Below are 13,154 nucleotides of genomic sequence, written 5' to 3' on the forward strand. Positions count from 1 at the left end.
TTGTTGTTAAATATTTACAATTTTACACATTATAAAATTTAATTGCATATCATAACTATCAATACGTTTATTTCATTTGAACTCAAGTAATAATTTAGTTTAATAAATAACAATATATAAATAACAATGTCTTTCTGACGTTATATAACAAATTATTTATAAATTTTTCTATAAGAGTAAAAAATCTACTTGTAATTATAATAATACTGATTAAAGTGTATTTTACAATAAAATATTAATTTTTGATTAAATAAACCAGAATTAATTTGAACTTCCATTAATAATATAAATAACAGGCACAATAAATTTAAAGAAGTAAATTATATCAAATTTTATATTTAAATATACATTACAGTAATTTAAAAAGATAATAATTTTTGTACGAAATAACTAAAAAGAATAATGTGTTTGCTAGTTTAACATTCAATCCCAACTGACACGTAATATTACTGTAATATTACAGTAACATCCGGTGATATTACTGGAATATTACAGTGATATTAAAATGTCCGCCTGATGGTGATATTACCGAGTAATATTACTGTAATATATTGTAAGTCAGTGTGGCTTGTTGGTAAAACTCTGAACTTGTGTGCCTTGAGTTCGGGGTTCGATTCCCCGGTTGGGTAAATTTTTTCGTGAAATAATATTCTTCTAATATTACTGCAATATTCTCGTGTATTGTTCCCTTAATAAATAAATAAATAAAAATAAAATTATTAAATTAAATTAAATATTTTTAAAATAGAAACGGAAAGAATTTACACAATATTATATAAATTACGACTCAATTGACATGACATATTATAAAATATTTATTGCATTGTGAAAAAATTAGCCGGTTAAAACTATTAGCTATGAAAGCAAATTGTTACACTGATTAAAAAATTTATTTCATTCAAATTATCGGTTACTTGACTAGTATTTGTTTCAAATACTAAAATTCTTGATTCAAATATAGTTTATTTAATTCAAATAAAAATATTTGGTTCAAGTAAATATTTATTTGAAAATAGTCAAGTAACCGATTATTTGAATCAAATAAATTTTTTTTAAGTCTAGCCAGCTGCTCATTAGCTGTACTTGATAATTTTTTCCGTACCCTTTAAAAAGATATACAAAGCATAAATAACAAATATTAATAAAATAAAATATAAACCTAATTATAAAAAAGTAATATTTAAAAAACTTTTATTTATTAACTTTGATGATTTTCGAACAAAAATTGAAATTATTTCTCGAAAGATACACTTTTGAAGTAAGCCTTAATTTTTTCTGGAAGAAAAGATAACTTCTTTTCGATTACTTATTTACTCACTCTCCCAATTGTATAGATTCAATATTTTCACCATACACAGAATCAAGACACATGTATTTTTCTTGTTAAAACGTATTTTGCATACTTTATTAAGGAACACTCCCGAAAGAAATTCCACTGAATTATGCCACCTTCGAAAATTCGATGCATCACACAAAATTAGTCAAATTCGATTTTTTTATATTATAAAAATGAACTTCTGCTCCTCTGTAAGTATAGTATGGTTGTCGGTTGATCAGCTGAGTTCAGAAAGAACAGTGCGCACGCATCATTTGATATCGTGGGTGGAATATCGCAAAGGGTAGAGAAAGCGAATTTCCACTTGCCTCGTGGTGGAACTCTACGACTAGAACTGTAGGCACCCTTAAAACTTCCAGACAGTACCAGTGGTGTCCCTATCATTTCTATTATGAGAGCATGCGCAACTATTTTCCCAACCCTCCTGCCGAGCTAAACTCACCCCCGGTCAGCGGTCTTCGAATATACATATATACAATATACTCCTTTGCCTTGCTGAAGATCAAGTTAATTTTTATTGACAAGTATAAATAAAATTTTTTGATACGATTGCAAAAAAATAAAAAAAATTCTTTTATTTTTTTGTTGTAACAGAAGATAATATTTGAATCGTAATGATCTTTTTAAATAAAATCTTTAAATGTACGTATGATTCTGTGAATATGTACATAAATATCCAAACTCCATATGGGAGAAGTTGATTACTTCACGTTTTTGCCAAAGTCTCGATTCTATTTTATATCTAATAATAAAACTGTCATTTCTTTAAAAACAATCAATTATTTATTGGATTAGAAATTTTATCATCTGAAGCACATTCACATTCAATTGTTTTATTTTCTTATTGCTTTTAAGAGAATTTCACTACCAGAAAAATTTTAGCCTTTTGACATTTTTTTTGTTCTGAGCTCGAGGTCAAACCGCTCAACCGTTAAACCCACCGTTTTTGGGCTCGCTGAAACCGAATCTGAAGTCTTTTTAACCCCATCACGTCAGGCTTTTTACATAACATAAAAAAAAATTCAAAAATCAAATTTTGGGATTTTTTCGGGGTTATCTCAAAAACCTGAAGTGATGGGGTTAATTAAACTTCAGATATGGTTTCAGCGACCCTAAAAGACTTATCAATCAGAATGTCCGCTTTTTCATAAAAATGCCCAATTTTTTAAATAAACCTCCAAATTCTCGAAAAATTAAAACTTGATTTTCTATTAAATTTTCTATTATTTTTCATTGCCGATTATTATTGTTACACGTTTTTTATGATTCTGAACAATAAACCGTATGAATTTTGAGAAACATCAGTTTTTTCGAAAAACACAGTACCTAAGAAAAAAAATTGTAAAATCATTAAAAATGACTTTTTTGCAACACTAACCTCTACAGTTGAATTTTACACACGGAAAACTGTACGTTAAGTGACAGTTTTTCTTACAGTGTAAAATATATTTCTTTAAGAACTGCTATATCTTTTTTTTTTTAATAGTGAGATATGGTTTCAGGTTCTGAGAAAAATGTAAAAAAAATTTCCCCTCTAAACAAGGTCAAGTTTGATTAGTTTAAATTATACTCTTTTTTCATGATTTAGAACAATCAATCATATAGATTTTTAAATTTTTTCAAACAATAAAAGGGTAGAGACGGTTAAGTATGTAAAAGTTTGCCAATTTGAATTCAACTCATATTGGCATTTCTTATTGCTACCCACATGAGTATAAAATCCTGTTAATATCAGACTTCAAGAGTCTTTTTTGGTAGTTATGGAGTTTAAAAAAATAATATAATATTATCATTGAAAATGTTCTTTACTTGTATTAAATAATTTAATTTACTTGAATTAATAGAAAAAAAATGTTGTGTCAAATAATGTTTCAAATTAAATAACCAAATATATATTTACACGGAAAAAAATCTTCACCTGGAATAACGATAAGTTTCACTAAATCAGCAAAAGTTTTCGCTATTCTAGAGAAACATATTGCTGTTTCTGATAGAAAATTTTTATTTAAATATTTAATATAATTTAGTTGCAATTAATAAATATTTTTGATTTGAATTAGTTGAAGCAAATAATTTATTTTCAGGACATTTTTTAATTAATATTTATGTTTTGTTCCTCTTTTTTTATTGTAAAATAAAGAGAAATTAGAATTTAATATACAAAAGAAATATCAAAAGAGAGATTACAATTTAAAAAATGTAAATAAAATTATACACTCCAACAAATGATTTAAAGCCTTAATAGTATATCAGAAACCAACTACTAAAGATGAAATTGGCAATAGACTTTAAATATCGATATTTTATAGGTATAGTAAAGAATAGTGCAAATTTTAATAAAATTAAAATGAAGAAGGTCAGAGTTTATATTGTCTCGTTAGAAATACACTTCATAATTATTTGAAAAGCAATAAGAAATCTTTAAAAATACTTAAACGATCATTTTCAAAGCATCATTAATACCAATAATGTGACTGACAATGAGTTTAATTTAAAGAGTTAAGTTAAATTGCAATTTCTTCATCTTTAAATTAAAAGATAGAGTATTATAACATTATCTAATTTATTTCTATTGATTAGTAAAAATAAAAAAAGGTAATAAATAAATAATTAAACAAGGAGATTGCAAACAAGGTTTGACACATGATATTTATTCTATTGCAAATTTACATTCGAAGTAATTGTACGCTTCAAAACCACCAATGTTCGATATATCTGGTTACTATAATAGAAAACAAATTAAAATTGACTGCTCAACTGTGATTTTTAATTATTTCATGAACACATTTCTTTTTGTTACAAAGGTATACATTTTCATATTTTTAATACAAAAGTCACATATGAATATTTATGTTTTATTGACTTTTTTTTTAATTTAATTTATTTTTTATATTTTTATTTACATTTTGATTATCTTAACGAAAAGCTCTTTTGTAAATGGAGAATTCTATGCTTACACCTTCGTACGAGCATGTGAAGTAAAATTTTCTTATGTAAAAATATGAAAATTAGGTATCAATTTTTAAAGAACAATATTTTCCCTAAGAGAGAGAAAATTTATTTATTTTTACTATTTCGATGCTTATATTAATGAAAATCTATCTATAAAAAATATATCAATTTTTAAAATCTACAATAAAATATTTAATCAATACAATTAAATAAAGTAATTATTATTTAAAATTTACAAAGTTTGTCAAACCAAAATTCATGCTGATAACTGATGCACCTAATTTTTAGTGTAAAAATTATATATTCAAAATAATCTTTCTATATTTATAATAACAACAAATTTTTGTTTACTTTAAAGTAAACATAATTTTATCATATTTTACAATTAATTATTATTCTTAAAGAATCTGTAAGGAAAAATAAAATAATTATTCTTCCTCTGACATTTGACATACTTAAACGCATGCCCTTTACCTTGCAACAGATTTGGAGCATGCGTGATAAAAGATACGTGCAATTTTATATATATATTACTTTTATTGATTAAAATATTATTCTTATGCTACCAGATGTTTTCTAATTTCTAATCAATTTTCAGAGAAAAAAAAATAATTATTATAATTTAATAGAAATTCTGCAATATTATTATATTGTTTGCAATATTGGAGGCGCATGAATATATACCATAAAATTTATAATATTTAAAATTTCCATTTAACAGAATTTCAATAGAAAAAATGTTCTTCTACCTGAATTTTTATTTTTCGAATTTATGTTCAATCTTGAGAATTTTTATATAACAAAATTTCTCTTTATTCAACATTTTATTTAAAAAATTCTAATTTAATTAAGTTTTAATTTATCAGAATTCCCATCAACAAAATTTTTAGTAATTCAAATTTTTCGATTTTTAACTTTGTTCAATTTAACTGAAATTTTAATTCCAGAATATCAATTTCACCGAAATTTTATTTATCTGAAATTTTATTTGCACGATTCATCACAACGATTTTGACCAAAATTTTAAATGTCCAGACAAATAATACCGGTAGAGAGATTAACGCGCGATTTTTAAAATTGACTAATCATAAATTAACAAGAAAATTCTTATTGTTCAATTTAAAAACTCGCGCCAAAATTTTTCTGTCGGTTGTTTGTTCGGATATTTTTAGTTTCGGTCAAATGAAAAAATAGCGTTTTATGGTTTCTATTAAATAACAATTTGTGCAAATAAAAATTTGGAGATATGAAGATTGAATTCCGCTTTTGATTTTTTATATTACAGAATTTTACTCAATCGAAAATATATTTAACAGAATTTTTATTCGACAAACCTTTAATTTAAGCGAATAAACATACATTAGAAACATTTCGCTGGCAATTTAAAACTTAAAAATTAAAATTCGAAAAAATATAAATTTTCTAAAGTAAATATTGTGTTATATAAAAATTCTTTAATATATAAAAAATCGGTTTAATGAAAATTCTGTTAAAAAATAATTCGAACAAATAATAAAAATTCGGATAAAAGAAAATTCTACCTTAAAAATTTTATCAAATAAAAAATTCTAATAAATTAATTTCAGACATTATTCATGAGTATCTTTTGCTCCAGTTTAAAATAAAATCCTAACTAAATAATAATCCTAAATATTTTAATATAAGTATAATAAATATATTATTTTTAAAATGAAACTTACTCGTTTTTTTACAATGTTCCTGAAGATTAGCTGTGATAACATCATATTGCTTATCACGTTTTGCAATAAGATTATCTCGTCGTCGAAGTTGACGAATTAAAAGTCCCCCTTCATAACTGACGTGTTCCATTAAACTTTTAAGAAGCACACGAAGTTCATTTTCCGCTGTGAAAAAACCATTTTTTGTTTAATTTAGAAGTCAAAAGAAGAATGCAAAAAATTAAAATTTTTAATTCCTTCAACATTATATTAGGGAGCACATGAATTTGCAATAAAAATCATTAGTTAGAATTTCCATTTAAAAGAATTTTATTAGTTATAATTATTAGGTATATAATTACACGACTTTTCATTTTTTCAATTAATATTTGACAGAATTTCTTTTTACCTAATTTTCTATTTTAAAAATTTTAATTTAACAGAATATTAATTTAGTAGAATTCTTATTCAACAGAATTTTCAATGATTCGAATTATAAAATGGCAGAATTTCCAATCCACTGAATCTTCATATCTTCATTTGTCCGAATTTTTATTTGCACGAATTGATAAAATTCTTGAAACACCAAAATTGAATTTGTATAAAATTGTAAATGTCCGGCAAATAATTAACAGAAAGATTGAAGTATGATTTTTAAAATTTACCAATCTTAATTTTATTGATATATTATGATTAGTCAATTTTAAAAGAGGGGACGATATTTTTCTGTTTATTTTTTATTCTGTTAATTTGCAATTTCGGGTAAATGAAGTTTCGTTGTTTTAAAAATTCTATCAAATAACAAATAAATGAAAATTCAGCGAATTGTTAATTCTGGCACTTAAAAAGTCAAGTAATATTTTATTTAATAAGAAATCCAATGCTGATTTGAAAAATGATAATACAAACCAAATTTTACTTTATAAAAAAAACAATTAAAATATGAAAATTGAAATTATCTTTTTATATGCGATTTTTGACATGGTCTAATTTGTCTGCTTTGTGGAGGTACCAAGTTATCAGATAAAAAAAAACCTGTTTTTATTTGAGGCGTTTTAATTATTGGCATTTATTAACAATATAAGAAAAGAATAATTTATTTCACCACAGCCCGAGTTCGTTTCCTTCGCATTATAAAATTCTAAATAACACACTCCTAATAATGAGGGTTAATGGCTTCAAAGTGGAACTTTGAAGAAAGTTTAAAATTTTGATACTTTATTTTAGGTATTTTTATAAAAAGAGTTTTTTTATATGTTACATCGTAAAAGATTTGTTTAAAAATTATTATATCTAATTAAATTCTTTAAATTCATCCCCCCGACATTAAACATAGAATTTTATAACCTTTTTCAATAAAATTAATTTTAATTTTCAAGTTAATTAATTAGGGAAATAACTTTAATTTTTTTAAATTAATATATTTTAAAGAAATACATATATAAATACACGGAAAGAAAATCCTTGGCAATAAATGTTAAAAATGATACAAAAATGTAGTATATTCTTTAGCAAGTCATGGAAACTAAGTCTATTTATTAAAAATTAATATATTTTCAGCAAAAGCTTTGCAGAAACAATTTTAACAGAAATTAAAATTACTATTCTAAAATTCATAAGAAAATTTTCTAATTTTTACTAAAAGTATATGAAAAAGGGAAGCGGAATTAATAAGCGCGCATTTCGTTTGCTAAAACTACACGGAAAATTGAAAACGACTTTAAAATAAAATAAAAAAATTGTTCTCCATTATAGCAGAGGATGCAGGTATGGTTTATACACACAACTACACACGCACGCAGGTTCGCTTTGATTTTCTTTACATATATTCCTACCTAAATTATCGAAAATACGCATATACATAAACGCAGAATATCGCAACGCACACACTTATATTATATACATGTTTCACGAAGGTAGAAAATATTCTTATATACTAATAAGATAGATTTTAATGCACTTGCGAGAAACGCTTAATTTATTATTTTAAATTATATGCGCTATTATTTTTTAATATTCATAAGAAAACAATAACTAACTTAAACTAACGTTTAAGAGGTCATTTTTTAAAGTAACAATGATCATGAATTTCTTATGATTTCTTATAAAATTCTTGATAATCTAAAAAACCAGTACTTCTAATTTAATTAGATAGTGAATTGAGTAAATATTTAAAACTTTATTAGCAAATTTTGAGAAATGTTTTTACTTTTAAAAATTAATTACTACTCGTTTGTGAACTTTTAAGTTGCTCGGTTATAACATCCACATTCAATTCAGTTTAATCTTAATAATGATTAAAGAAATACAATATATATTTTACATAAATTCCAAAAACAACCCACATAGCACGACTTCTTGCTGTGAGGTTACTGTAAGGATATCTGTAGGGTTTGTAAGGTTACCGTGTAAGCCTATAGTAAACTTGAGGTCATCTTAAAACTTCCGCCATTACTGTAAGCTTACACAGTAAAGCTAAGGTAAACTTACACAGTAAGGTCGTGGTAAGTTTACATGGTAAGGATGTGGTAGCTTACACGGTAACCTTACAAACCCTACAAATATCGTTACAGTAACCTCCCAGCAAGAAGTCGTGCTGTGTGGGGGAGTGATTATACGAGAGTGACGTTTGCAGCACAAGGCGAAGCTCTGGCTGACAATGCATAAAAGCAACCACAGTTAGTCATGTGCCCTCATTGACTTGAACCCGGCAGAAAAAACTTGTACAAGAAAATGTACAAGTTCTTGTACATGTTCATTAATGAACTTGTACATTTTCTTGTACATGTTCGAGTAATGTTCTTGAACAAGTTCAGCATCCGGAATTGAGACATGTTCTTGTACTAGAACTTGTACAAGATCCTGGACAAGAAAATATACTTGTACAAGAAAATGTACATATTCTTGTACATATTTTTTTGTGCAGGTTTCATATACATTTTCTTGTACCAGATGTGGAACATGTTCTTGTACATGTTCACTTATGTCTTTTAAATTAAAAATTAAAAACTTTAAAGGCTGCGCAGTAGTTTTTTTAAGCCTTTACAGCTGCGCAATAATTTTTAGCATGCATAAGTGAAGATTCTTAATAATTATAGCTTATTAAAATTTCAAATTTTTTTCAAAAACATTTTTAAACAAATGTTCTTGTACAAGAACATAAACGTGTTCATGTAAAAGTACTTGTACATGAAACCTGCACAAAAAATATGTACAAGAACATGTACATTTTCTTGTACAAGTATATTTTCTTATCCAAGATCTTGTACAAGTTCTAGTACAAGAACATGTCTCAATTCCGGATGCTGAACTTGTTCAAGAACATTACTCGAACATGTACAAGAAAATGTACAAGTTCATTAATGAACATGTACAAGAACTTGTACATTTTCTTGTACAAGTTTTTTCTGCCGGGAAGAACAGGTATACTTATAACCTTATCTTCAGCCGCCGCTGTCTTTCGCGATAGAAGAACCACTTATTTTATCGCTTCATGCCGAACCTCTTAAATTTGTCTACCATGTTCTAACAAAGCAAGTTATAATACAGCCATGCCGTATGTGTAGAAATTTATCGTGGCCGTCCTAGTGTTAGCCTATAGCTAGATAGTGTTTGTCGTGGAAATTTATTCTCAAATAACTGCAATGGCCCCTCAAAGTTCATGTGCAGTTTTTATACAGTTTACGCTTTATTTCTTTAGATATGTAGACTTTCTGGAATTTAGCTAGTTATTGTCTAGAATGCTTGCTTGAAAATTTTAAACAAGTTCATACAGTAGGCTATAGCTAGAATTTACCAAGGAATCGGTCTAGGATACCGCCATGAAAAATTAATATAAGTCCGTCAAGCAGGTGTCACTGAATTCGCTACAGTAACTAGCTAGCAAACGAATTCAGTCATTGCAAAAATTTTTAAAATAACTTAAATAAAATAATAAAAATTAAATATAATAAATAAATAAAAAAATATTTATTGTAATTATTTATTATTATTTTTATGTTATAAAATTTAAATTTAAATGATTAAATTAATAAAAATTATTAATTTCAATTTTAGTTTAAACAAATTAATTTAAAAATGAAAAAAATAATCTTATTTTAAACAAAAAAAGTTTTTTTTTACCAAATGGTAAAAATAAAAAAAATGAAAATATTGACTTATATATGTTAAATAAATTATTTAACATTAAAAATAAATTTATATTTAATTATTATTTTTTTATTGTTCTGCTCCTCAAGTCTTCATCTTCCTCAGTCGCAACTTATCAAAGAATTTTGTATTTATATTCCCATGTTAAGGTGGCGTAATTGCTAGCGTGTTAGTCTGCGGAGCGTTAGGTTCGATTCCAGCGAGCTTTAAATATTTTCCAAAATTTATGTAAGCGATTGCGTTAAATAATAATAGGTAATGGCACTAAAGTTACCAACGTTGAATCGACGAAAATAATTTTTTTCCTTAGATTAAATATTTCCCCGCCTTGGGTGAGGATTTTTATTGTTTAAGGATCATAGTAGGTCATAATAGGTATAGGGGTAAATATAAGGTCTCCAATTATAAATAATGTGTTAATTGTATAATTAATTCCATATTTAATTTTTTTGTGTAGGTGTTAGTACCTGTTTGAAGTTGAGTCGACTCTTGGGTAGATAGAAACTGTATATTTTGATATCATAAAACTGACTAGAAATTATTATTTTACTAGAAAGGGACATACCCTACTTGATTCTGTCCAGTTTCCCTCTCAAGTTGCTCGATTGAATGTAGCTCAACTGTACAGTTTCCAATACATTTCCACGATAAATATCCACACGGGAAAGTATAAAAAAGTCTTTAACGCGCAAAACTTTGATATGCCACATATGCGTAATATTTGAGTAAGTGTGGTATAAACTTGTCTTTTTAGTATGAAACTTGTCTATGCTAATAAAGTTTGTCATGTAGCCCCTTATTGTATACTTATTATACCTTTAATACAGCTGCGCCAAGCGGAGATCCCACCTAGCTCATCCTACTACGATTGCAGAAGTTTTATGCTTTTTCGGTATTAGACTCTTGCGACAGACCTTTTCATGCTGATCGTTCTGTCCATATCTAGCGCATATAATGACGCATGACTTCGAAGAGGACAGAATGATCATCATGAAAAGGTCTACTGGCGAGAAGGTATGCGTGGCCTAATCGTAAATTGCAAGAGTCCAATACTGAAAAAGCATAGAGCTTCTGCTTTGTAATACTAAGCAATTTTTCTATATGCTCTCTCTTAATATATAATTCGAGCTTCACGAAGTTCTTCGATAATTGACATAATCTCATTATTATGACTTGGATTACCAGGAGTGGGATTACGAATAGCAACAGTGCTACGAAGATTTCGCTTTGTAGCGATTTGAAGCTACATTCACTTAAGAAAACTTTTAAGTTACTGAGTGACTCAAAAAAATTGTATCAGTTTCACAGATTTAGGTTAGCACAATTGTTTTGCTGGTAAAATTCAAAGATAGAAATTATATTCTAAGTACTTTTTAAAGCGGCAAGTATGAAGTTAAAAATTATGGATTCAGGTTAAATTTATTCGAATAATCATAATGTTTAATCAAATAATTTTTTGTAAATTATTTTTTTGTAAAATAACAGTTGGCAAACATGAAGTTAGAGAATTGTTTCCACCTTCGTGTCGTATTGGTTTGCTACGTAGATAAACTCTTTTAGGAAATTGACATGAATTCTATGTCAAAGGTCTTATCTACTGGGGTTATGTTTATATTCTCTTTGAAATTCTGATCTTGCAGTTTAAGATTTTAAAAAACTGTCAACGCTATTTTATTTTGGACATCATTTAGAACAAATTTCACTAAAAATATGTAAGTTTTTAACCCTAAATAGCGAAAAGCGCTACATAGCGACTAGCGCTATTCGTAATCCCACTACAGCTTGCTGTGATCCTATGAGTAGTTGTAAACGGCCAACGTGTTCATTTGGATCATCCCAATAGATGTAGTCTGGATTAAATTGTCTTTTTGCAATCATAAATTGTGATAATATATTTTCATGTTTCTTCTTCTTTAAAGAACCACCACCACTTTTCTTTGGTGTACTTTTGATAAGTTTTGCAATAACATCAGTGTACTTGGAAGTCATACTTATGTTGACAGATTCACTTGGACTATAATTTTTTCGATGTGCATTTGTAGCAATCAGAATTAACTATAATAATCTTGGTATTCATTCATTCACTCATTCCGTCCGGACCCCTGCTGGGTTTTCGGTGACAGAGAAGAGAACAAGTTATGGAGAGAGAAAGATATATCTTTATTTTGCAAATGAGGGTTCGCTTGACCTGCAATCTGTTAAAGAGGATTAATTAATAACTCTGAGGACCCAGGTAATTATTTCTTTCTCCCTTTATCACGTGAAAAAGCTATAAAGAAAGTCTAAAACTGAATAGGTAACGCATAACTTTCTTTCTTACACCAAGGAATATAACATAAGTACTTCTTTGTTTAACATTGCGTTTGTCTATCTAGACAATTCAAAATGGCATAAGAACATTTTTTTTAAAAGACATATTAATATGTCAATTTTATATATTTTTGGACACTTTTTGGTATTACCATAAAGTTTGAACTCTTTTCTACATAATGCATATATTCTATTCAAATTATATTGTGATTAAATCGAAAAATTTCAAGTTTTCGAAACTTGATACATTTTTCTTGTTCTGAAAATTTTTAGAAATTTTAAAATGCAAGTTTTAGTAAAATAAATATTTAATAGTTTAATGGAAAATTATTTTGTTAATTTCTTTTAAATTTAAATAATTAAATCACAGAATAGAAAAGTATTGTTCAAAATTTTATAATTATTTTGTATTTAATTAAAAAAATTATAAATATTTTTACTTACCTTATCTCGATTTTTAATGTTTTTAAGCCACTTACATCGGGGCTAATAAATTGTACTCAATTTTAAAAATGTTCCATAACAAATATTTTCAAATGTATAAAGTCACTGAGAATAAATTAAAAAAATTTTCTTTCAAACAATTGTTTCGTTATTTCTTCTTTTCTATTCTGTGATTTAATTGTTTAAATTCAAAAGAAATTGACAAAATAATTTTTCATAAAACTATTAAATATTTATTTTACTAAAACTTCCATTTTAAAATTTCTAAAAATTTTCAGCGCAAT

At 26.4% G+C, this 13,154-nt stretch overlaps 1 protein-coding gene across 10 annotated transcripts in view; it reads right to left on the bottom strand.

The window, feature by feature from the left end:
- Positions 1–13,154, bottom strand: part of LOC127285389 (uncharacterized) — a 117,744-nt gene that overhangs the window by 75,212 nt on the left and 29,378 nt on the right. For 7 of the 10 annotated variants that reach the window (XM_051311374.1, XM_051311376.1, XM_051311375.1 and 4 more), the window contains one exon: positions 5,989–6,153. In XM_051311374.1, coding sequence (XP_051167331.1) covers positions 5,989–6,153 — 165 coding nt within the window. Of the gene's footprint in view, positions 1–1,306; positions 1,666–5,988; positions 6,154–13,154 lie in introns of those variants that run through there. The other 3 variants (XM_051311379.1, XM_051311377.1, XM_051311378.1) reach the window with 2 other exon arrangements.

This window comes from Leptopilina boulardi, unplaced genomic scaffold (assembly GCF_019393585.1).
Source record: "Leptopilina boulardi isolate dan_hultmark-lab unplaced genomic scaffold, ZJU_Lbou_2.1 LbouV2_332, whole genome shotgun sequence".
Lineage (NCBI taxonomy): Eukaryota > Metazoa > Arthropoda > Insecta > Hymenoptera > Figitidae > Leptopilina > Leptopilina boulardi.